General features: G+C 39.6%; 1 protein-coding gene across 1 annotated transcript in view; it reads left to right on the plus strand.

Moving 5' to 3' along the window:
• The window catches only part of znf638 (zinc finger protein 638), a 36,398-nt gene extending 11,470 nt beyond the window's left edge, over positions 1 to 24,928 (plus strand). The window contains exons 2-25 of the mRNA XM_053629197.1: positions 3,695 to 5,210; positions 5,999 to 6,060; positions 6,182 to 6,220; positions 6,358 to 6,704; positions 6,838 to 7,049; positions 10,369 to 10,521; positions 10,990 to 11,088; positions 11,169 to 11,224; positions 11,329 to 11,522; positions 11,627 to 11,658; positions 11,932 to 12,066; positions 12,177 to 12,308; positions 12,470 to 12,511; positions 12,874 to 13,011; positions 14,839 to 14,967; positions 15,079 to 15,104; positions 15,270 to 16,722; positions 16,840 to 16,899; positions 16,986 to 17,915; positions 17,997 to 18,303; positions 18,463 to 18,768; positions 18,917 to 19,039; positions 19,956 to 20,077; positions 24,162 to 24,928. Coding sequence (XP_053485172.1) covers positions 3,695 to 5,210; positions 5,999 to 6,060; positions 6,182 to 6,220; positions 6,358 to 6,704; positions 6,838 to 7,049; positions 10,369 to 10,521; positions 10,990 to 11,088; positions 11,169 to 11,224; positions 11,329 to 11,522; positions 11,627 to 11,658; positions 11,932 to 12,066; positions 12,177 to 12,308; positions 12,470 to 12,511; positions 12,874 to 13,011; positions 14,839 to 14,967; positions 15,079 to 15,104; positions 15,270 to 16,722; positions 16,840 to 16,899; positions 16,986 to 17,915; positions 17,997 to 18,303; positions 18,463 to 18,768; positions 18,917 to 19,039; positions 19,956 to 20,077; positions 24,162 to 24,230 — 6,682 coding nt within the window. The 3' untranslated portion in view covers positions 24,231 to 24,928. The remainder of the gene's footprint in view (positions 1 to 3,694; positions 5,211 to 5,998; positions 6,061 to 6,181; positions 6,221 to 6,357; positions 6,705 to 6,837; positions 7,050 to 10,368; positions 10,522 to 10,989; positions 11,089 to 11,168; positions 11,225 to 11,328; positions 11,523 to 11,626; positions 11,659 to 11,931; positions 12,067 to 12,176; positions 12,309 to 12,469; positions 12,512 to 12,873; positions 13,012 to 14,838; positions 14,968 to 15,078; positions 15,105 to 15,269; positions 16,723 to 16,839; positions 16,900 to 16,985; positions 17,916 to 17,996; positions 18,304 to 18,462; positions 18,769 to 18,916; positions 19,040 to 19,955; positions 20,078 to 24,161) is intronic.
• The last annotated feature ends 1,849 nt before the right edge of the window (positions 24,929 to 26,777 follow it).

Here is a 26,777-nt window from a genome sequence, read left to right on the forward strand (position 1 = left end):
TCTCCGAAGCTCAATCAGATTGGATGGGGACCATCCTCCACAGATGGAGTTCATGTCTGCGCTTTGGCTGAGCCACTCATGGACGTTCAGAGATTTGTCCCAAAGCTACTCCAACATTCATTATCTTCGGGTTGCTCTCTGTTTTTTTGCTGCATTCATCCTTCCCTTCACTTCTGACCAGTCTCTCCGTTCCTGCTACTTAGAAGCACCTCCAGAGCACTACCTGGGTTTTTGCCAAATGTAGTGCTTGGGGTTCAGCCCAAAAAGTACATTTTTTTTCCTTATCAGACCAGAGAATCTTTTTCTTCAGACTCTCGGAAAATGCCTGCCATATGCCTTTTACTCAGGAGTGCTTTTTGTCTGTCCACTCTACCGTAAAGGCCTGATTGATGGAGTATTTCTGAGAGGTTGTCCTTACTATAGGTTCTGCTGTTTCTGTGGAGGACTTCTGCAGCCGTGTTAGTGGCCATTGGTCACCTTCATGACCAAGACCCTTCTAGCCCGGCTACTGAGCTTGGCCAGATGGCCAGCTCTAGGAAGAATCCTGGTGGTTCCAGAATTCTTTCATTTATACCATTTATACCCTTTCCCATATCTGTGTCTCGACGCAGTTTGTTTGTGGATGTCTGCAAAGGAACAAAAAATGACTTCATGGCTTGGTTTTTGGTCTGACATGCACTGTGACCTTGGGACCTTATACACACAAGCATGTGCCTTTCTAAATGTCCAGTCAGTTGAACTTGCTACAGGTGGACTGCAGTCAAGTTCTATGGACATCTCAAGATAATAAAAGCAAACAGGATGCACCTGAACTCAATTTGGAGTGCCATAGCCAAGGATCTTTATACTTAGTTAAATGAGAAATTTCAGTTTCTGATTTTTAATGTCGTTATGGATTATTGTATGTGGCTTAATGACCAATTAAATGTAATAAATTTTAAAGTAAATCTATAATACATTAAAGCATACAAACAGTGAAAAGGTCTGAGTACTGAATCCAGTGAATATAACCATAGTACTTATTTTACCCTGGTTCTTGTAAACCATGGTTAAGTGGAGTACATGGAGTCAAGTAAGAATAACCTAGTGTATGAGGGTATTTGTCCTCACATATAATAGTATAAAAGGGTGATGGAGAACAGACCTGTTGGTTGTTCATTATCATGAATACTGAAACCTCAAAAATGGAGTTTATTGTTTTTCCAAAGCAGAAAAAGATGATCTGTTTCACTTGTATTAGACTTTGGTGCTATAAAAGGAATGCCTAGCCTGATCCTTAACGTTGACCATTCCAACCTTAAAGTATGCTGCAACATTTTGATTGGATAGATCATGTGTGTTTGATATGGATTGGAGTTAAACACTGGCTGCCATATTAGTGATCAAAGGTAAATAGCATTTTAAACTAGATTTAAGTTTTCAGTCAAATAGGTCTTCTGCATGTATTTTTCAGTCTGTCTCTAAGTTACGTGGTCACTCATTTTATTTTGTATACTGTTCTGCCTTTTCCCCCCCCAACAAAACAGTGGGTGTTGCCGATCAAATGGCTTCCTAAGTTTATTTGTAAGAACATTACCTGGATTTTATATATGCACTATATAGCTTAAAATATGTGCACACCTGACCATCACACCTATTTGAGCTTGGTGTAAATCCCACTCCAGAATCATGGGCATTAGTATGGAATTGGCCCCCTACTTTGCGGCTACAACGGCCTCCACTCTTCTGGAAAGGCATTCTACAAGATATTGGAGTGTGTCAGTGGAAATGTGTGCCCATTTAGTCAAAAGAGCATTGGTGAAGTCAGGCATTGATGTAGGATGAGAAGACCTGGCTTGCAGTCAGCATTCTAATTCATCCCAAAGATGTTCAGTGGGGTTGAGGTCAGGGCTCTGTGCAGGACAATGGATTACTCCACACTCATCAAAAATATGACTTTATGGACCTCGCTTTGTGCACAGGGGCACATTCATGCTGGAACAGGGAAAAGGGCCTTCCCACAACTGTTGCCAAAAAGTTGGATGCATACAATTATCTAAAAAGTCTTTGTATGCTTTAGCATTATCATTATCCTTCACTGGAACTAAGGGGCCCAGCACAAACCCTAAAAAAAAACACCAGCAGCTGCTCGGCCATGGAAACACATTTAATGAAGCTCTCAACACACAGTTCTTGTGCTGATGTAGCTTTCAGAGGCATTTGGAACTCTGTTGCGAATGATAACAGAGCTTTAGCACATAAACTGGTGGCCCTGCTCTGTGAGTTTGCATGGTCTGCCGCCTCATGGCTGAACTGTTACTGCTCCTAGTAGTTTCTGTTTCACAATAATAGAACTTAAAGTTGATTAGGGCAGAGTTTGTCTATGGAGACTGCATGGCTATGTGCTTTATTTTATGCACCTGTTAGCAGTGCGTATTGCTAAAACACCTGAACTCAATAATTAAGAGTTGTGTCCACATACGTTTGGCCATATAATTTATGTCCTTATTAGGAGTGTAATGACAATGCATATGATACTGTTTCATTTCATACAAGGCTATTGATTCAATACACCTGGATATTGAACAGTACATTCAACAGGCTTCAAATTAAAGTAGGCTATTCATAAAATAAAATTAAACAGCCCTTATATTACATGAGGTGAAATAAACTTTTAAATCAAGCCCACACTCCCATATCTGAAAAAAGGAACTTATTTCGAATTAGGAGAGGTTTAAGGGGTTTTGAAAGAATGAGCTTCTCCCAAGTCATTTTTCATGAGCTAATACACTAGCACTATAGCTAGAATTAGCTTGAGAAAAACAGCAATGCTACATTTAGCAGCAAGCAGGAGCTGGAAAATTCCCCCAAATCTTTATGGTCTGGTGTATGGGAACACTTCGGCTTCCTGGTAAGTTACGATGCTAACAGTTTTGGACCAAACACAATAGTATTCAAAACACAGGCCGCTAAGTATGTGTATACAAAACTGGCACTAATAATGCAAACCTACGGCTAATAATGTGTGCGCATGCTTGCACGCAAACTCAATGGACAAAGGAATTCCCTGAAGTCAATCCTAAAGATTGGTTGATTTTAGGCATCTTAGATAATTTGCATAGAATTGTGAATCTCAATTTGGCTGTTAATTGTTGTTTTGTCTTCATGTCACACAATTGTCTAGAAAATTAATGGTTACCTGTTGTTTGATAGTATGAAGGCAGGTCTAGCACTCTTTCTTAGAATTTCATCATTTTTGAAGCCCCACGGATGAGTGCCAAAATGTCTTCAAAACTACATTACATTGAATATGCTTCCTAATAGATATTCAATGATCTCCTTGACTGCAAAACTTATTTGATTTATTTAATTGATCTAGGGTGTATTCGATCACAACTTTTAAAATCTGTATATTTTCCAGTTAATGCCCTAAGCTTGAGGTCATCTTATTCATAAAATCATGCAAAAATATTCCCCTGCCCATTCTCTGCTTACATTTGGTGTTTTTCCCCTTCAGTGAAGACCAGTAAAAGAGAGTCTACATTGATTCTGGATACAGTGGCAAGATAAAACTTAAATATGTGTGACACAAACAGGGGTGGGGGTAGGGTCAGGGATTACAACCTTCTTTCCGTTACTCTTTCTGGAGTTAAAAACGGCAAGCCAGTAACCCTGTCTGTTTTTTTTTTTTTTTTTTTTCCTTCAACTTTTTCAGCTTTGCATTGTTCTTGGAAAGTTGTGTGCCCCCTGTTACGAATTCCCTGAGCAGCTTTGGGAGTCTGCCTTTCTTTGGCCTTGTCTCCCTCCAGTTGGCCCATATAAAGGCTCAGTTGGCACTTCACCAGCTGAATGTGATTACTGCCAGAAACTTCACTCCTCCTTTTACTGGTATACCTGCCCTGACCTTGCTCGACTTGATCAAGGTTACCATGTCCCATCCCATGTATAATCCCCGTGGGGGACCATTCTCCAGTGGCCAGAGGTCCATTCCAGCGGGGCAGTACGCTATTGGGTCACAGTCTGGCCTGGACCTGGCAGGAGCTCGCCTTGCCCCTGACTCTCTGTCTAGTCCTCGTGGGGGAATGACAGCAAGCCAGCAGATGACGTTTCCTTTGAGTCAGCGTCAGCCGCAGATTTCCCACAACCTTGATTCATCTATAGATATGAACATTCGTGAAGCTCTTGAGGAAGTGCGTCTGGTCTCCCAAATGCTGCATCAGCCAAAAACAGATCCCCGCCTGAAGAAAGATGTCAGAGATAAAGTACTTTCTCCAGGAGGTGGTGGTTATGCAGCAGCTAGTGTTCCAGGAAGGTCTGACGATGGGGACTGGACTGGATACCAGGCTCCCAGCAAAAAATTTTCTTCCCCAGGTATAGGTAATTCCTCCAGTTCTTCACAGCGGTTTCAGTCTTCGGGTTTTGGCAGCAGTGCAGGACAGAGTGGTTTGGACAGCCAATCTCCTTCAGAACATCACCCTACACGTTACACACCAGAGAGTGCCAGCAGCATATTAGCAAACTTTGGACTCTCAAGTGAGGACCTTGAGCTTCTTAGCCACTATCCTGATGATCAACTAACTCCAGACAACCTGCCTTTTATTTTGCGAGACATCCGCATGCGCAAGGCCAAGAGGAACATCTCTGACCGTGATACAAGATCATCTGATCTTCTGGTCTCTGATGCACGACAAGGCCAAGTTATTGATTATGGACATTCTAGTAAATATGATTTTCCTGAGGAGAAACCAGACAGCTATTCACATGAGCACCTTACTAAAGAATCCATCAAGTATGGGAGGGAAGTTACAAGTTCCTCCTTCAGTAATGCTGACAAAAGTAAGCGTCCACAGCAAAACCTGGCTGCTCCAGTTCTTGCACAGGCTTCAATTATGGTTCCAAAGCTTCAACCTCCAGTGATGGCTCCAAGACCTACTTTACAAAGCCTGGACATCCAAGGTGCCAAGACAATTCCAAGAAGACTGCCTCCTTCCACGGCTGTACCATCGCCCATCATTCGGCCACCACAGATTCCACCCGCAGCTGCTGGTCCTCTACCTTCTCTGGTCCCGATGATCTCTGGAAGTTCATTTGCATTTGCTCCACCTCTGATCACTACTTCAACTGCAAAGAGGTTACCAACGCCGACCATGATGAATGATTACTCAGCTGCTAGCCCAAGAATCTTTCCTCATACATGCTCTCTATGTAACATAGAATGTGTCCAGACTAAGGTGAGTATTTTCCCTTTCTGTACTGTTTCATTCTTGAAGGATTTCTATTAAATTTATTGTATAAATTGTGGTTTGTGTGAAGTGACTCATTGTTTTTCAGTATGTTGCATCAAAGTGAGCCCAAAATGTAGTAATAAAATAAATGTACCTTTAAGTTAACTGGAAACATATCAATAGAATTGCTGTGATTTTGCCAATACAAAGTTTGAAAGAATGACAGCAGTTAGAAGAGGCCAATGATTGAGGTGTGATCATCCTAAGTGAAATGAAGTTGAAGATACGATTCATGAATTACTACGCTTCGGTTCTTTTTGGAAAGAGGACTGCTGCATACTTCCCGAAGATGTTAACGGGCCACTGAATGGATGAACCGTGCTGGAACAGTCTGATCAGAGTCCTGGGTTATTGACTGTATGTGACTGATGATGAAGAACATGCAAACAAGTTGATGACCTGTGAGAAGATCTCTCCAAGGCCCCCCCCCCCCCCCCATTTTAAAGATTACAATTAAGATGGGTTTCGGTGTATAAATGTTTTTTTTTGTTTGTTCGTTTGTTTTTGTGGATGGCAATTATTTCTTAACAATATTTTATTTATAACAGTGTCTGTTTATCATGCTATTGTATTGGGCATTCAATATTGGAAGATTATTTATTAATTCAAATTTTTAATATTAACTTTCTTTTTACTGCTATAATATCTTTCCAAAGCTTTAAGTAGCAGCAGACTATGGTTATGCACTGTATATTGAAGTATACACTTTTTTATTTTATTTTATTAAATGACAGGATTGGATCAAACATCAGAACACACCCCTTCACATTGAGAGTTGTAGACGTCTCAGAAAACAGTGAGTCTGAAATAAATAAATGAATACCTTTTTTTTTTTTTCTCCAAACTTTCTTTATTGATTATTTTAAAGATTCCTTGGTATTTAGTTGGAGTTTACAAATTTGCATTATTTTTTGTAGATATCCTGATTGGAATGCAGAGACAGTTCCCCTTACAAGGTAAATGATACTGTTCTGTGTGTTCATTTTACACTGATATATTGAGCCATAGTTATATAAAGCCCTATTATAGGACTGAGCCAAAGTTATAACATCACAGTCCAAAACATTAAACTTGTTCACACTTCCTGTTCTAGAACTCCTAGCCCCAAACACCACCATGGTTCATCTAGTCGTCGTCATCGGTCTCGCTCACGGTCACGAAGCCCTCGGAGGTACCGCCGCACACGTTCTCGAAGCCGTTCCCGGTCCCCCCCTAGGAAAAGCCGTGGCTCACCCTCATACCGACGGAGGTCTCGCAGCCCCCCACACCAGCGATCTCTCAGCCCGCCATGCCAGCGGTCAAGGTCACCGGGCTACAGCAGTAGTAGGCGCTCTCCTCCACGGAGTGCTCGGCGAGTAAGCCCCCGAAGGAGCAGTCCTTCTCGCTTGCAGAGATCAAGCAGCAGTGAAAGACTAGCAAAAAAACTTCTTGAGTCTTCAGGTAAAATGAAGCAGTACTGTCTTGCACATGGTGTAACTGTGTGTGTTTTATTTTATTAGTTATATTACATATTTTATTGTTTTATGAATGCAAATTCTTAATCACATTGACCGTACATCTGCCTTTTTTACAGAATTATCTTCAGTATCGGACAGTAGTACTCTGAAGGCAATGGTGGAATCATTGGCCCCTGCACTGTTGGCTGAATTAGCCAAGAAGAGAAGCAGTTCCTTGTCATCTTCATTGAAGAGTAGCAGCAGTAGAAAACGGTCATCATCTCCATCTAAAAGAAGTGAATCCTCCAAGTCAAGCAACTCCTCGGTCATCAGGACTACTTCCTCCAAGGTAGTCGATGACATTTGTGTATTTTGCCTGAATTTGAATAGGGCTGATTTGAGAGCTCCAAGTTGTGCAACAGAAAATTATCCACCCTGTTGTCAGGAGATCACAGGTCTGAAATTTTGCCAAAATTATGCTGGCTGGGAGTCCAAGAGAGCAAAATTGGCTGTCAATCAGAGCAACTAGTCAATTTCTGAAGGTATCTCGGAGTTCATGTATGCAGAAGAGGTCAAATCAAAAAAGGACTAAGACAATCATTCTTTCTCTCTCTCTCTCTAAAATATATTTACATGTATCTAAATGGATGAATAAATATGAGAGAAATATATTTGGAGTATATTCCCATTGATATTTAAATTTTTTTTAGTACAAATATGAGATCTGAGGTAACACACAGGCCAAATTCCCTTTGTTATTTATAACAATGGGTTAGACCAATGAATATAGAGGTAATGTGCAGCAAAAGGATGTTGAGCTTGACAAAATGGGAAGTGGCTATAAGAAAATAGCACAAGCATTGAAATGCCCATTTCCACCATCAGGACAATAATTAAGAAGTTCCAGTCAACTGGAAATGTTATGAATCAACCTGGAATTGGACGTGTGTCTATATTGTCTCAGCGCACTGTGAAGAGGATGGTTCAAGTGGCCAAAAAATCTCCAAGGATCACAGCTGAAGAATTGCAGAAGTTAGTTGCATCTTGGGGTCAGAAAGTTTCCAAAACTACAATCCGCAATCACCTACATCACCAAGTTGTTTGGAAGGGTTTTGAGGAAAAAAGACTACTCTCATCCAAAAACAACTTGAGCATCTTGAGTTTGCCAGACACTACTGGAACTTCAAATGGGATCGGGTTCTATGGTCAGATGAAACCAAAATAGAGCTTTTGGCAATAAACACCAGAGCTGGTTTTGGCGCACTCAGAGAGGTAGCCATATGGAAAAGTACCTCATGCCCACGGTTAAATATGGTGGTGGCCCTTTAATGTTTTGGGGCTTTTTTTCTGCCAGAGGACCTGGACATTTTGTTAGGATACATGGCATCATAGACTCTATCAAATATCAACAGATATTAAATGAAAGCCTGACTGCCTCTGCCAGAAAGCTTAAAATGGGCCATGGTAGGATCTTCCAGTAGGAAAATGATCCAAAACATACATCAAAATCAACACAAAAATGGTTTACTGACCACAAAATCAAGGTCCTGCCATGACCATCCCAGTCCCCTGACTTGAAACCCATAGAAAACCTGTGTGGTGAACTGAAGAGAGAGTCCACCAGTGTGGACTTCGAAATGTGAAGGATCTGAGGAGATTCTGTATGGAGGAATGGTCTCAGATCCCTTGCCATGTATTCTCCAACCTCATCAGGCATTGTAGGAGAAGACTCACAGCTGTTATCTTGGCAAAGGGAGGTAGCACAAAGTATTGACTAAGAGTGCCCATAATTATTGCACACCAATATTACATTTTTTTTGATAAACCTGTTTTGTTTGCAATTGTTTATCCATGTGTATTTTTGTGATTTTTTAAAATTTATTATTTAAACAAAAGATCAAAAGGTTAAACAATGAGGTTTTCACAGCCTTCTACCAAGGGTGCCAATATTAGTGGAGGGCACTGTATGTGTGTGTCTGTGTAAATATTTACACAATATATATATTTGATATTATACAGTATCTCACAAAAGTGAGTACACCCCTCACATTTTTGTAAATACTTGATTATATCTTTTCATGTGACAACACTGAAGAAATGACACTTTTCTACAATGTAAAGTAGTGAGTGTACAGCTTGTGTAACAGTGTAAATTTGCTGTCCCCTCAAAATAACTAAACACACAGCTATTAAAGTCTAAACCGCTGGCAACAAAAGTGAGTACACCCCTAATGAAAATGTCCAAATTGGGCCCAATTAGCCATTTTCCCTCCCCAGTGTCATGTGACTTGTTAGTGTTACAAGGTCTCAGGGTTGAATGGGGAGCAGGTGTGTTAAATTTGGTGTCATCGCTCTCACACTCCCTCATACTGGTCACTGGAAGTTCAACATGGAACCTCATGGCAAAGAACTCTGAGGATCTGAAAAAAGAATTGTTGCTCTACATAAAGATGGCCTAGGCTGTAAGTAGATTGCCAAGACCCTGACATTGAGCTGCAGCACGGTGGCCAAGACCATACAGCGGTTTAACAGGACAGGTTCCACTCAGAACAGGCCTCGCCATGGTCGACCAAAGAAGTTGAGTGCACGTGCTCAGTGTCATATCCAGAGGTTGTCTTTGGGAAATAGACGTATGATTGCTGCCAGCATTGCTGCAGAGGTTGAAGGGGTGGGGGTCAGCCTGTCAGCGCTCAGACCATATGCTGCACACTGCATCAAATTGGTCTGCATGGCTGTCGTCCCAGAAGGAAGCCTCTTCTAAAGGTGATGCACAAGAAAGCCCACAAACAGTTTGCTGAAGACAAGCAGACTAAGGACATGGATTACTGGAACCAAGATAAACTTATTTGGTTCAGATGGTGTCAAGCGTGTTTGGCTGAAACCAGGTGAGGAGTACAAAGACAAGTGTCTTGCCTACAGTCAAGCATGGTGGTGGGAGTGTCATGGTCTGGGGCCACATGAGTGCTGCCGGCACTGGGGAGCTACAGTTCATTGAGGGAACCATGAATGCCAACATATACTGTGACATACTGAAGCAGAGCATGATCAGTATGCAGTATTCCAGCATGATAACAACCCCAAACACACCTCCAAGACAACCACTGCCTTGCTAAAGAAGCTGAGGGTGAAGGTGATGGACTGGCCAAGCATGTCTCCAGACCTAAACCCTTTTGAGCATCTGTGGGGCATCCTCAAACGGAAGGTGGAGGAGCACAAGGTCTCTAACATCCACCAGCTCCGTGATGTCATGGAGGAGTGGAAGAGGAGTCCAGTGGCAACCTGTGAAGCTCTTGTGAACTCCATGCCCGAGAGGGTTAAGGCGGTGCTGGAAAATAATTTTGGCCACACAAACTATTGACACTTTGGGCCCAATTTGGACATTTTCACTTAGGGGTGTACTCACTTTTGTTGCCAGCGGTTTAGACATTAATGGCTGTGTGTTGAGTTATTTTGAGGGGACAGCAAATTTACACTGTTACACAAGCTGTACACTCACTACTTTACATTGTACATGAAAAGATATAAATCAAATATTTACAAAAATGTGAGGGGTGTACTCACTTTTGTGAGATACTGTATGTTTATATTATATATAATGTATGTGTATATAGATTTATAGATGGTTGATGTATAATTTTTTTCCCCCATTCATGTTCTGTGATGTGTAGAATGTGAAACCTAAGAAGCCAGCTGGTCCTGGGACAACCTGTCTGTTAAGATTTAAGGGTATTCCTTTTCTGACTACACACCAAGAGCTAGTTGATGCTGTTGAACCTTTTGGGAAGGTTCACACTGCCATTCTCCTTAAAGCCATCTCGGAGGTATTGTGAATTGTGTCTTTATGATTTTTAAGCTCAGCTGTTTACTGTGTTTTCAGTTGTGCTTAGCATTAAAACACAACTTTAGCATAGATTTCTAAATTCCAGAGAAATTTATAAGATCATAACGAAGGTATCCATCACTCTTGTTTTTGTGAGACTCTTCATAGACTGGATCCTAGTCTGGAGATCTTTTGACCATAAGACTTCTTTGATATTTCAGATCTTTATTCTTGATTCTTGTACTTCTGCTGCTAAGCAGGAATTGTAGGTTCTGTGATCCTTTGTGATTACTGGTTCTAAAAAAATACTATAGTATGCACACTACTGTTTTAGAAGTCATTAAATTGAATAATGCTTTTATGACAGATGTTCAGAGGTTTGTGCATTACTGCTGAAGTATCTACTCTATTTAGGTATATCTGATATAAGAACTGGCGGTATATTTTTAAAACCTTTTCTCCATTCCAGGCTTCAGTGTGTATGGAAAGGGAGGAAGATGCCAAAGCTTTGGTCAACTGTAAAGACCTGAAGCTGCGTGGAAAGCTTATTGAAATCTGTATGGAGAAGGTATTGTCTAAGCAGACGTTATTAGGCCTTATACATATAAAGAAAGATGAGCTGTCTCACCAAATGGTTTCTTTGTATAGGAGGCCAGAGATGAACTAAGGGCTCCTGAACATGAGAAGAAATCTATTGCTAAGAAGTAAGTTTTATTGTTTACAGTTGCTTGACTTTATCTAATATATTTATATAGGACACCCTGCTGATTAAAATGCTGTGATATTAAAATTTAATTGTGCACCACAGAAAGGAGACCCAACATGGCACAATCAAGATGTCACAAGCAATAAAAGTTAAAGATGTGCCTAAGATATCACAAACAACTAAAGCTAAAGATGTATCTAAGACTCCACAAGTGTCTAAGCTTAAGGAGGTTCCTAAGCCACAGACAGCAAGAGGGAAACAGAATGTCAAGGTCAAGCCTTCTACAAAAGGTCCAGGTAAGTTTCACCAACTGTTACCATCACTGTTTTTTCTGCTGTTGTTCTACTGCTACTGTGAGTGACAGTTTTTTATGTTTATTTATTTATTTTTTGTTATCTAGGAGGAACGCCAATAAAAAAGATTATAAAGAAGGTATGGCAATTTACTCACTCTCATTTGCTTCTTGCTTTTGTTTACAATCAGTTTTCACTGGAGCAAACTAATTAACTTTTGAGTATGCCATTTGTAATTTATCATGGTGATTCCTATTATTGTGGATTATTAATCCTCATATTGTGGATCAAATGTAAATAATAAAAAGTACTTCTTATTACTGAATTACTTTACTTATTTCTGAAGTAATACACAGTCAAAACTAATAATAAGAGAGGTCTTAAATTAAAACTCTGTTTTCTACACCCACAGGAAGTCCCATGGAGGAAAAATATAGTTGAGATAACTGGTCTTCCAGAGAAAGAAATCACTGAAGAGGATCTCACAAATCTTGCTAGTCCCCATGGTTTCATTTCAACACCGGTCATTGCTGTCACTCAGCACAAGGTACAGATACCATACAGACCGGCAGTGTGTACATGGGTAGTATTAATGATGATCTAATAAAGTTTTTCAGTGGAATGGTTTCCTGATGAAAAAATGTGTTCTTTGATCAGGCATACCTGGAAATGCCTAATACAGCGGCGGCTGAGGCACTGGTTAAAGCATATGCAGAGACTCCAGCAAAACTACAGGAGGAAGAGATAAGCATCACAATGATGACCAAGCCTGTTGATCTTAATTATACAGTAAGCTCATGCCCAAAGTATTGCTTAATTCGTGGAATATTTTTTTAAGACCTTGTGTGTGGGCAAAACGATCTACAGTGGAGGACATAATAAACATTTTTATGGAAGTATGATTGGTTTTAGGTCATAAGAATAAATTTCTGTCTCTCTTCCTTGCCCAGGAATCATTATTCAGAGTACTGATGGGATTGGACATGTTGTCTGTGAGTAAAAAAACAAGACGCTTTTTCTTATGCAGTTTTTTCCTCATTACTGGATGTTTTAAATGCTTTCAGACCATTGTCTTGTGTTTACACATCGGAAGTTGATAATGACTTTAGAAACTTAAAGTACTTCGTAGACTTCCATTTTTGCTGTTGCTAATGATACAAATCTTGATTTGTGATCATAAGTGACAAGTTAAATCAAAGGCATGCTTGAGCAGAGATGCATTCTGCAGAAATTACTCAGTAGTCTAGATGGTGAAACAAAGTATAAACAATAATAAGTTACCCCATTTGCTAAACAGTACTAGAAGTTCAAGTCTGGGTTTTTTAATTATTATTTTTTGTTTGCATTTGCATAGCCCAAGGAACTTGCAATGCTCCCTGAACGTCTCCTCACAGTCAGTAACGTACCTTATAAGACTGGAGCAGTCACTGAAATTCACAACCTCATCAAACGTTTTGGTTCCTATAAGCAGTCTCTGGTCCTCAATGGAAGGGTAAGTATATATTCCGAGCACCGTAACATTAAAACCACCTGCCTAATATTGTGTAGGTCCCACCATGATGCCAAAACAAGTCTGACCTGTCAAGGCATGGACTCCATAAGACCTCTGAAGGTGTGCTGTGGTATCTTGCACCAAGACGTTAGCAGCAGATTTTTAAAGTCCTGTAAGGGGCCTCCAAGAATCAGACTTATTTGTCCAGCACATCTCACAGATGCTTGATGGGATTGAGATCTGGGGAATTTGGAGACCAAGTCAACACCTTGAACTCATTCTCAAACCATTCCTGAACAGTTTTTGCAGTGTGGCAGTGACCTGCCATTTTGGAGATACTTTTACCCAGTTGTCTTGCCATCACAATTTCATCCTTGTCAAAGTCACTCAGATCTGTTGGTGCTAATGTAGAACAATTTCTAAATATACACCGGTCAGCCATGAAATTAAAACCACTGACAGTTGATGTGAGTAACATTAATTATCTTGTTGCAGTGGCACCTGTCAAGGGGTGGGATATTTTAGGCAGCAAGTGAACAGTCAGTTCTTGTTGTTGTGTGTTGTGTGTTAAAGTTGATGTGTTGGAAGCAGGAAAAATGGGCAGGTGTAAAGAGCTGAGTGACTTTGACAAGGGCCAGATTGTGATTGCTAGACTTCTGGGTCAGAGCATCTCCAGCAGGTCTTGTGGGGTGTTCTCGGTATGCAGTGGTTAGTGTGTACCAAAAGTAGTCCAAGGAAGGACAACTGGTAAAATGACGACAGCATCATGAGTACCAAAGGCACATTATTGTGGGGGCATTGGTGGCTTGGTGGTTAAGGCTCTGGGTTACTGATCAGAAGGTCGGGGGGTTCAAGCCCCAGCACTGCCAAGCTGCCACTGTTGGGCCCTTGAGCAAGGCCCTTAACCCTCTCTGCTCCAGGGGTGCTGTATCATGGCTGACCCTGCGCTCCGAACCCAGTTTCCTGACATGCTGGGGTTTGCGAAGAAAAGAATTTCACTGTGCATATGTATATATGATAAATAAAAATTCAATATTATTATTATTATTATTATTATTATTATTATTATTATTGGCATGGGGAGCGAAGGCTACCCCATTTGGTCTGATCTCACAGAAGAGCTACTGTAGCACAAATTGCTGAAGAGTTAATGCTGGCTATAATAAAAAGGTGTCAGAGCACACAATGCATCGTAGCTTGCTGTGTGACCGCAGACCGAGTGCCCATGCTGACTCCTGTCCACTGCTGAAAGCACCTGGCGGAGGAAGTGTGGTGCTCTGAGCCATGTTCTACTGGAAAACCTTGGGTCCTGGCATTCATGTGGATGTTTGATACATACCACCTACCTAAACACTGTTGCAGACCAATAACACCCTTTCATGGCAATGGTATTCCTAATGGCAATGGCCTCTTTTGGCAGGATAATGTGCCCACACAGCAAAAATTGTTCAGGAATGGCTTGAGGAACATGACAAATTGTTCAAGGTGTTGACTCGGCCTCCAAATTCCCCACATATCAATCAAGTCCGGTCCATGGAGGCCCTACCTCGCAACTTACTGGACTTAAAGGATCTTCATCTATGTCTTGGTGCCAGATACCACAGCACACCTTCAGAGGTCTTGTGGAGTCCATACCTTGACTGTTCAGAGCTGTTTTGGCATCACAGATGGGGCCTGTACAATATAAGGCAGGTGGTTTTACTGTTATGGCTTATCGGTATATGTTCCAATGACTGAGGTCATTGTACATTTTCACTAAGTGGCGAGTATGATATTCATAGGTCTAGGAAACCTTTTCACTTATTACTTTTCTCTTTTTATTTCTAGATCATTTTTGAAATGGATAGTGCTGCTGTTGCCAGGTCGGTCTATAGTCGGTTCCTAAAGTTTCCTTGCATCATACAGAATAATTCCCTCTCATTCACCCTTGCTAAAATGCCCAGGGCTGCTGACCAGGTATTTTTGGCTTTCAATTCAAGATGATCTGTGAATAATTAGTTTTGCTAATGTGATGCAATATTGATCAGTGTTGAAATTATGTACAATTTTGTCTTGTTTGCATTACAGATTAAAAAGAAATCTGATGTTAGAGGGTAAGTGAATGAACAGCATGCTCACTACCTCTTTTATGGGTTTTCAAAAGTGATTCATGTTATTTATCTAAAATAATAATTGTCAGATAAATTGCTCACCATAAGTAAATTTGGTAAACAGAATGTCTAAGTATATAAATAAGATAAAATTTGTCTTCCATTTAGGTTTAAACGGGTTGCCAAAACTCTGAGTACAGATGCAGTTACCCCTACAACTACAGTTCCCTTGCCTACTTCAGTCAAAGTAGATATTGATACTGATGTAGACCGAGCTAAAGCAGAGGCTGGTCTCATGAAAGGCACTGAAAATGATGTCAATGAAACTGAAACTAAAGCAAAGATTGAGATGGACACCAGTGCTACACCTACTAATGAAATAGCAATTGCAGTGCAGGCCCCTGGGGGTGAATCCAACTTACCTAGCAAAACAATTCCATGTGACTCTAATGACTCTCAAATGGACATCCCACCTAATGAAACAGCTTTACTTGAAAGCAGTGAATCCAAAATCGACATCTCTGAAAGTGAAAATAAGATTGACCCTCAAATGGAAAACATTACCTTGGTGGACACCAAAGAACCAGAGTTAGTGCATAGAGATGTGCTTGCAATCACAACTGAAGACATTCTGTCTTCTATGGACACAACTGAGCAGACTGAAGATATGCCAATGAACATAAATGAGCATTCTGAAAACTTACAAATGGACACAAATGAGCATGCTGCAAAATCAAAAATGGATACAACTGAGCAGGCTGAAAATGCCCCTGTGGAGACAACTGAACATACAGAAGAATCATCTTTGGACAGACATCATCCTTCACAACCAAAAGATGCTACAAAGGCTGGTGACTTGTCTGTGGAACAGAAGGAAGTTGAAGACAATAAACTAACTGTTGGCAGTGTTGCTCAGTTGCCATCAGTAGAGGACACTGAGACAGCAGCACTGACTGGTAATGACAATGAAGAAAGGGCTTTGGAACCTGTTGTTTTGGAAAATGAGCCACAGCTGGCCCCCATAGAGGAGTCCACTCAGGATAGTGAGGCCACTCAGGGCAATTTGAGTCCACAGAGTACTATAAACCAGAATGAGGCTCAGTTTAAGGATGACCTGAAGGCATGTAAACCCGTTCTAACTGATGCCACTCTGCAGTCTTCTGACCAAAACCAGGCTGAAAAAGCTACAACTCAGCAAGAGGCTCGTCCAGTTGATGACATGACACTGGGCTTTCCACCTGTTACACCAGAGATCCTGAAGGCTCTTGAAGCAGCAGTCCATCAGTGCCGTCTGCAGTCCTCCATGAAACGTGCTGAAGAAGCCAGTCGGAAAAGTGAGGTGGAGAAGAATTCTGCAGAGAAAGTTGACAGTCAAAAGACCCAAGTTGAAAAGGGAACGAAACCCCAGAGTTCACGAACTACTAGAAGCCAAACTAGAAAAACTGAGTCAACAGAAAGGGAGCTTTCTTCCAGACAGAGAGCCAAGCATACTCCAAAAGATGGGTCTCCCACCACCAGTAATGAAGGATCAAGTTCTTCTACTTCTGTATCTCGCAAGACCAGGCCAGAAGTTAGCACAGCTGTAAGGCGGTCAAGGGAGCGCGAGGACGATGGCTACAAGGTAAGAATGACTAAAGATTTATTTGAGGCTTCGGCTTTTACAAATCTGTTTCAGATATGAAATCAAAGTATTTTTACAGTAGCATGTTGGAACTTTGATTCATTTGTTTCTGCATAGACCCGTAGTAGCAGCAGAAGTACACGTTCGTCAAGGAGTGATACAAAGAAAACTGGAAAGGTGCATATGAATATCTAATTGTTTATTGCCTTCCATTTATCTACATATATGGTTTTGATGCTTATTAATAAGGCAATCTGTTTCAGGCAAAAGAAGTGGTGCAAGCTTTTGAGGAACCTTTTCCTTTCAACCTAGATGAGTTTGTAACTGTGGATGAGGTTGGAGATGAGGCAGAGGAGCACACGCCACCTAGCTCAGGACACTCTGAATTAAAAATGTCAGAGGATGACCCCAAATCCCCCATGACCTCATCATCACATGAAAGGAAATCCAGTGCTGAAGCTAGTTCAGAAAAGTTCAAGAAGCCAGCAACTTTAGCCACACCGGAGTCTAGACCGTCTACAGACACTGAAGCAGAGGATCAGGAAATTGCAGACATGGAAAATGAACCAATAAACACTTTGCCAGTCACAGAGGCAGAAAAGCTTGAAGGAGTTCCAGTTACTACTGATGTCCTGCAAGAGACAGTTCACCAAACTGTATATGGTGAAGTAGAAAGGTTAACACCAGAACCAGCAGAATCTGAGGATAAAGACAAGGAGTGCATTGCTCAGAAAGATTCTGAAGAGGCTGCTCTCATCAATGAAGAGACATCAGATAAAGGAGCCTCTAACTTGCACTATCCCAAGCAATTTGATTCAACTGCCCTTACATTAATGGATGAGCCTCTTCAAGTCTCTGAGCTACAGGAACAGAAATCTCCTGCAGAGCACCAGTCTGAGAAGTCAGACCCTGCACTACAAGAGAGAGAGAACAAGGAACTTCCAGCCCAAGATGCCCTGGTAACCCTTGATGAGGTGGGTGGTGAAGATGGAGATTTTGCTGATGAAGCTGATGAGGAAGAGCTTCTGAAACGCCAGGCTGGTGAGAATCCGGAAGCACTATTAACTGTCGATGAGGTGGGAGGTGATGAAGCTGAGGAGGAACAACTGGAGAAAGCACTCCAGGGCCTGGTCACTCTTGATGAAATTGTTGAGGAGGAAGATGAGGATGATGCATGCTCTTTTAACCCTGAGGTCAGTATTTTTTTTCCATTGCTCAGTTTTCTGCTTTAATTGGTTTGGTTCTGCTTTGTGTTTACACACTGCTTTCTACAGACTCTTGTTACGCTGGATGAGGCGAGAGGTGATGAGGAAATGGATGCGAGCGAACAGGCTAAAATCAATCCCACCAGCTCTGAAGTTGATACATCAGCTCAGCCTGAGGTGCCTGTGGAATCATCTGTCCATGAGGAGGATGCCTGTAATATAGAAGAACTACGCAGAATGAATTTTGTGACTGTGGATGAAGTGGGTGAGGAAGAGGAGGAAAAGCATGAGCCGTTGCTTGAACAGAAGGTGGAGGAGGAGAAACCCATCACCAGGAGGAGTGGAAGGCCTAAGAAGAGATCTCGGCAGACACCAGGTCATCTAAGAACCTTTTCTTGGTTGCTTAAAAACGTTACAAAATTAGGCAGCTTAGTTACTTAATGAAACGACATCATGCATTTTTATATTGTTCTGTGTAAGTATATGCATGAGTTAGCAGTTAATCTCGCAGAATTTTCTCTGGTTTTGTCTGTAGTGAGGAAGTCTACCCGAGGAAAGAGGGGGAGGTCTAGTAACCAGGTAGAAGAACTCCCTGAGAACACCCCAGAGGAGGAACCAGCTTCCGTCGATAATATACCTCCCTCAGTCACAGCTTCAGTAGACATAAACATCAAACCAGAAGAAGAAAACTTGAAAGCAGAGGTAACTTCAGCTTCAACAAACACACAGGTTGCTGGAACAGAGAAAGAGAAACCTAATATCAGCAAACAGGAAGATGAAGTCACGATCAAGGAGAATACTGCTGATGAAGCTACAACTGAAAAAAGAGCAGCAATAAAAGGTATTTAAGAGATGCATTTCCATTGGCATAGTCTTACTATTTAAAGTCAGCGTTAAATTTTACCTTATATCCCCAGTCTTTCCCACAGATGTCTGAACAGTTACCTAGTTTTCTACACACATGTATGTTTTTTTTATTTTTATTTCAGAGGAATCTAAACAGAGGCGTGAAGATGAGCTAAATCAGGAGCCAGACCCTAAGAAGCCTTGCTCACAGCCCTCTACAACTAACGACTTCACTCTTCCCCCCTTTAGCCCAAATAATCCTATTGGTAAGATGCTACAAACATAAAATATGCAGACATGATGTGTGTATTGAGCACTCTTGACAGGGAACGGTATAGGAGAAGTATTTAGGAGTTATCCATCCATCCATCCATCTTCTATACCACTTAATCCTTTTCAGGGTCATGGGGAACCTGGAGCCTATGCCAGGGAGCATCGGGCACAAGGCAGGGTACACCCTGGAGAGGGTGCCAATCTATTTAGGAGTTAAACTATCTAAAATCAACGACGGTTCTAAAATAAACAGCTCACATATGGTACAGATATTCCTATTAGATTGAGACAAATAATGACACTGTATTTTTTGCTTAAAAAAATTTGCCTTGTTTTTATATAAAGACAAATGAACCAGGCAAAACTTGCCCGGGTTTCATGTCTTTACAGAAGAAGGCTAACAAGGTATAGCTCATGAACAAAAGATAAAAATTTAAATGCTCAAAACATTTCATGAAATTTAACAGCATATAAATGTAGTACTGCATTAAACACCGATATTAAATGAGTACATATGGTTTGTTTATTAATGCGTTGAGCAAAAAGCTTGGCACATTATTCAAATACCAGGCTTTCAGATATTTTGCTGATTGTCAAGTTCAAAGGGAATTCAGAAAAGTTTAAGTTCAAGCAAAGAAAATCAGCAAACAGTGGATAAATGTAAATAAAATTCTTACCTTTTGGGTTTTGTCTTTACAAACTGAAAGAAAAAAAAAAAGACTGCCCGTCCTTATTGAATAAATGCTTGATATTGGAGCAGAAATGCCATAGTCAAGGATAAGAAAAAGCAGCAGTTGTAGAAAAGGCAGGCAAACAGAATGATTTGTTCAGGTCTGGTCTCTCTCCTTTTCCCCTTGCTGTAGATTACTTTAACACATTTTGAATATTGTGCTTTTGTGTGTTCTTCAGGTGTGGACTTTGTGGTGCCCAAGACTGGTTTCTTCTGTAAACTCTGCTCTTTGTTTTATGGAAATGAAGAGACTGCAAAGAAAACCCACTGCAGCAGTTTACGACATTACCAAAACATGCAGGTAAACCATTACAATGGCTCATGAATTCTTCTATATTCGGTGAAGTGCACTGTTTTATATGGAAATAATTTGCAGATTATTTTGCATTTCCCGTCTTACGACCCTGTCATATTGAAATAGCAATTACCCTGTTTGCTATTTAATTTCTTCAGCATCACGCATGGGGCTTCCCAAAATTCAAATGGGGAATCACAATTCCCTTTGCATTTGCATTTCCAATGCCTTGTACAGAAACTTATCAGTGTTGGGGTGGAGTATACTATGGGGTGTGTTTTGTATTTGGAAGTGACCTCAATCACAGTTGACTGCATTTTAGAGCGACCAAGAAGCCTCGACAATAGTGATGCGTCGTTCACGAAGAAGTCGGCTACTCTCACTTATAGACGGTCTGTGTATGTATTGACTATGAGCCTATTTATTGATTGATTTATTTATTTATTATTGCAGGGAGACCAACATTTATGGTTTAGTTGTTGCATTTGTATGTTTTGACTGCATTTTATGGCAATACGGAACACACGAGGGAAAGCACATGAAAGACTGTTATGTGCAGTTCACGTTTGCAATTATTTATCCTTTGCTCCTACCTTTTCTAGTTAAAACACTAAGCTGTCACTTCTTGAACCCTGGTCTTGTGAGCCATATATATGAGTATTTTGCAGTTCTGTGTCAATAGATGGATCAGTCAATCATAAAGGCATTGGGTGAAATGGGCTGTGCATCCTCATTTTCTTTTCCATTTTGTATTTTATTATACTCAATTTTCTTTTTTCATGTGTTGACATATTGTCATTCTGTTTGGCCAGAAATGTTTAGTTTGCTGTCCAATTAAAACTTATTGCATATAACTGCATCTTTTTATGTGCAGCATCTCACTAGACTGCAGACTGGTCATGCATTTATTTTAATGTTGTATCAGTTGTATAAAGTAAGTTTATATACGCAATAGGGTTGTCATAATTCCATAAACATATCTTACAATACTATACCAGCTGAAGTATCATGATACCTTGCAATATTGTGTTAATTCATAATTTAAATCTACAAAGTGAACCAGATTTACAGAAATACATAGATGTAAGTGAAAACAAACCAAATTTTCCTCTGAATATTTTATTAATGAGAATGAATAATTGGGAAAAACTCAAGAATAATCATACAATTGGCAAACAACTAATTCATATATAGCTCGTTCAGCTAATTTTGGTATTTACACACTGCAGTTCGTGTAACGGTAGCTAGCTTACTAGCAAACAAGAAATCTTTTAAGGTTAAGATAAAGAATTTAGTTTAAAAGAAATCTCACTAACCTTTGTGTATTCTGCAGAAGCAGTGAGCTGTGTCGTTTGAGTGAAAATAGTGTTAACTGGCGCACATACACTATTAATTACAGTACTACCGTGTGTGTGTGTGTGTGTGTATGTATATATATATATATATATATATATATATAATACACACACACACACACACACACACAGTGGCATCGGTAGTATTTTGAAGTTTTAGTATCTGGATACTACCATAGTACGAGTATACTGTGCAACCCTAATATGTAGCTGGATGCTTATAATCAAATGCAAGCCCCCACCAATATTGGCACCCTTGGTAAATATGAGCAAAGAAAGCTGTGAAAAATTGTCTTTATTGTTTAACCTTTTGATCTTTTTGTTAAAAAAAAATTCACAAACACTCTGCTCTCATGGATATCAAACAATTGCAAACATATTATGGGTTTATACAAAAAAGAAAATTTGTTCAATATGTGTGTGCAACAATTATTGGCACCCTTATATTTGAAGTATATTCCCAGTAATTTTTCTTTTTTTTTTAGCACAGAATTGTCTTTAATTTATTTATTCATTTTCATATGGTTCATTTACATGTGATTCATTTTCTTGAGATTCATATTCATGAGATTCATATTCAAGTGATACATTTACATGTGGTTCATTTACTAATTTGCTTCTCTTTAAATCCAGTTTTAGACTGGAAAGACCTTTGTGATATTACCAAGGTCTTTCCAGATTATTACTTGCTACACTGTATGAGATAACCCCAGTAAAATTGCCTGAATTCTATAATATAATTTGTTCATCATGTTAGGTTTAAATCCCCTAAAAACAGATTCGCAATTAAATAACATTACATCCTTCAAAGCATTGGCATGTTCTGCTTACTCTCACAATCCTCCAAACTCTCACAATCCTCCAAACTCCCACACCCAAAGTGTCCATAAACAAATGAGACAGCAGTGTATCCTACAAAAACCGAAAGTTGTCCACAATGTGAAAACAACTCGGAGAGTAAACTGGATTAACCAACAAAATTACCAAGACTGAAAAACAGTCTGCACACAATAATAAATATAATGTCCTTACCTTGTAAAGACTTGTAACAAATAATATAACAGTGTAGCATGTAAAGCCGAGGAGATAACACTAATAAAATTAAATAAACAGAAACTCTAACCCGGTCAGAGCCTCAAAACAGAGAAGCACATTAATACAATTCCCAGTAATATTTAAAAAAATTTTTGTACACCTGGGTGACTAGGAACAGGAGTTCAGCCATGACTTCCTGTTTCACAGGGGTATAAATATGAGGTAACACAGAGGCCAAATTCCCTTAGTCCTTTATAACAATGGGTAAGACCAAGGAATATAGCTGTGATGTGTGGCAAAAGGTTGCTGAGCTTCACAAAATGGGAAATGGCTATAAGAAAATAGCACAAGCATTGAAAATGCCCATTTCCACCATCAGGGCAATAATTAAGAAATTTGAGTCAACTGGAAATTTTATGAATCAACCTGGAATTGGATGTGTCCATATTGTCTCAACACACTTTGAAGAGGATGGTTCAAGTGGCCAAAAAATCTCCAAGGATCACAGTTGGAGAATTGCAGAAATTGGTTGCATCTTGGGGTCAGAAAGTCTCCAAAACTACAATCCGAAATCACCTACATCAACACAAGTTGTTTGGAAGGGTTTCAAGAAAAAAACCCTCTACTCTCATCCAAAAACAAACTCGGGTGTCTTCAGTTTACCAGAAACTACTGGAACTTCAAATGGGATCAGGTCAGATGAAACCAAAATAGAGCCTTTTGGCAATAAACACCAGAGGTGGTTTTGGTGCACAGAGAGAGGTAGCCATATGGAAAAGTACCTCATGCCCACAGTTAAATATGGTGATGGCTCTTTAATGTTTTGGGGCTTTTTTTCTGCCAGAAGACCTGGACATTTTGTTAGGATATATGGCAACATGGACTCTAGCAAATATCAACAGATATTTAAATGAAAACCTGACTGCCTCTGCCAGAAAGCTTAAAATGGGCCGTGGTTGGATCTTCCCGCAGGAAAATGATCCAAAACATACATCAAAATCAACACAAAAATGGTTTACTGATCACAAAATCAAGGTCTTGCCATGGCCATTCCAGTCTCCTGACTAGAAACCCATAGAAAACCTGTGGGGTGAACTGAAGAGGAGAGTCCACCAGCGTGGACCTCAAAATTTGAAGGATCTGGAGGAATGGTCTCAGATCCCTTGCCATGTGTTCTCCAACCTCATCAGGCATTATGAAAGACTCAGAGCTGTTATCCTGGCAAAGGGAGGTAGCATTGACTAAAAGGGTGCCAATACTAGTTGCACACCTACATTTAACAGGTTATTATTTTTTATTTTTTTATAAACCTGTTTGCAATTATTTTTTGAGCAGAGTATTTTTGTGAATTTTATTTTTTTAAACAAAGTCTCAAAAGTTTAAACATTAAAAACAATTTTTCACATCGTTCTTTGCTCAGATTTACCAAGGATGCCAATACATGTTGTATCATTTGGACTATTAAATTATAATAGTACTATATAATAGTATAGTATATTATACTATTAGTATGGAAGCATCCTGTCCACTGTCTTGTTAGAAATGTTGCCAGCTCTGGTGTTGCTCAATTAATAACTATTTCTGTATACAGATCTGTTACAAAATAGATATCCCCAGACATTGGGCTCATGATTATGTCACTGTTATATACATTCAAGAAACTAATAGTGTTTTGCCTTTTTTTTTTCCTCCTCTTGCAGAAATATTATGAGAAGCTCAAGACTCAGCAGACTCAGACACCATCCACTAATAATATTTCATCTGATTAAATGGATGAATTGGTTCTATATTTTACTTTCTGCTAATTCTGGTAAACGGGTCCCATGTTTAGTTGTTAAAAATTATAGATTTTTTTGTTTTGTTTGCTAACTGCTTAGGTTCATACTGAAAACCTGATTCAAAATGGAAAGTAATGAATTCATTTAGACATTGCACAGGACAATAAACATTTTAGTAAATGCCTAAAGTGTTTTATTCATTGTTTCAATTAATTCACACTTTAAGTGTATAACCAAGTAAGCATGTTTATTTTATTTTAATTATTTACCACAAATTAAAACAATATAATGTACCATGACACATTCAAATTTTTTAACTACCATACCAGTATGTTTAATGTGTCTATATTTAACCAGCTTGCTCTAAACAGATCAATTAGAAAAATTACAAAATAAATATCAAACAATAGCAACAGTAAATCCTGTTTATGAACTGCATAAAGACCACAAGAAAAAGGACAACATTGACAGGCACAGTTTCAACAATAACTACACTGTTTTTGGAATCTGGTCCTATTGTGGAAAGTATATCATTTGTAAAAGACCAAAATACAAACCTGCTGTAAACTGAATGTAGCCTGATAAAAATTCCACCTACTTTAATTTCTGTGCATGTAATATGTATAAGAAACATTCATGTTTCTTTGCACTACACTGTAAAATATCATTAAAGATCAATGTTAAATGAACTATGTGTTCATCATGATGATCCAAAGATGTTCCTAATCCCATGTGCTGTTCAGTTTCTCAATAACGGCCTAAGATTATCACCACCCTGCGTATTTTCCCTCCACTTCTAAGTCAGCTCTTAAAACTCATTAGCTTAGTCCAGCCTGAAGTAGGTTGTACTGGGTGAGTTATAGGAAGGAAAACTGGACTAAATTTTCTGGACTAAATAAGTCCAGAAAATATAACATTCTTTAACAGTCCTTTTTATACCAAGCATCAACAGATGGATGATATAGCAAGAAATATAATCTTGTGTTAATTTGTGCGAAATGTATAAATGTTTTGAATATAATTTGGCATGAATGAACATTTTTGTATGAATTGAGTTCAATTGTCTATAGGCAGTCTAAAAAAAACACTTCTTATTTCTCCATTTTGTTATCTCAGCAATTTGTCAAGGCTAATAACAAATATATACTTTATATATATTCCTAGATCAACAAAACCCCTGAACCATAAAATCATTATATAAAATTATACATTGATGTTATCACTGACCAACAAATACTAAACTGGTCAATTTATTCTCAATCAGAAACCAACACAAATCAAGTTGAACTTTAACTCAAATCACTTCTAATAAATGTGACTGTGTAATGACAGGGCCTTGAGCTGGTGCCTTACTATAAATAACATTAAAAGTTAGTGACCCACAAGAAAACTACTCAAAGTGAGGTTTTTCAATATCTTTATTTACTGTATTTAAGTATCAAAAGTACAATTTTCCATCTTCTACATGCTTTATGTATTTATATTTGTATATGATTTTTTTAAAAATTACCAACACCTAACAAAAAAGCTCTGTCTAATATCGTATTTGTGCTCAACAAAATTGTTATAGAACAAATTACATCAAACATCATTTTTTATATATATAACTTGAGGACAATTGACAAGATGCGCACGGTGGCTTAGTGGTTAGCACGCTCGCCTCAAACCTCCAGGTCCTGCCGGGGCCATGTTTGTGCGGAGTTTGCATGTTCTCCCCGTGCTGCGGGGATTTCCTCCAGGTACTCCGGTTTCCTCCCCCAGTCCAAAGATGGTAGGCTGATTGGCGTGTCTAAAGAGTCCGTAGTGTATGAATGGGTGTGTGAATGTGTGTGTGATTGTGTGCCATGCGATGGACTGGCACCCTGTCCAGGGTGTACCCCGCATTGTGCCTTATGCTCCCTGGGATAGGCTCCAGGTTCCCCGTGACCCTGAAAAGGAGTAAGCAGTAGATGGATGGATGGATGGACAATTGACAAGACAACTGTGCTTTAGATTTAATCATATGCAATTTATATTTTTATTATGCTGAATGAAAGCACAACCATTAAGTTATGCCCATAGAAACGTTTAAAGAGGCTGAATCTGTGCCTTTTGGTGTTTAAAAAATGCCAAGATTTCAGTTACCTACAAATGGATGTTTGCCGAGGCACTACATCATTTGAGCAAGGTTGAAAGTATGAGCTTGTTTTTGAGCTTTAACAAGAAAAGCAGAATCCAACATGGTAGCAATTGCATGATATTCTTACACCCTGATGTGTCATGCTCTACCAGGTTTCCACATGTAGGACAAGCTCGCAATGAGGGGCATTTTAGGTTTTGAACCAGAGTAAGGATTATATCTTCACATTTTAACAGCTTCTCAATTTTGTGTTTAACACAGCTGCTGTTGTCACACTTGTCTGTTGGCCCTTTCCAGGTCTTCAGACACTCCCAGCAGAGCTTAAATGCCTTACGACTCTCTGATGGACAGATGGTGTGGTGTGCACACAGATTGGTTAAATCCTGTCTCTCAACATATGATTTGCAACCAGGGCACTT

This window comes from Ictalurus furcatus, chromosome 7 (genome assembly GCF_023375685.1).
Source record: "Ictalurus furcatus strain D&B chromosome 7, Billie_1.0, whole genome shotgun sequence".
NCBI lineage: Eukaryota > Metazoa > Chordata > Actinopteri > Siluriformes > Ictaluridae > Ictalurus > Ictalurus furcatus.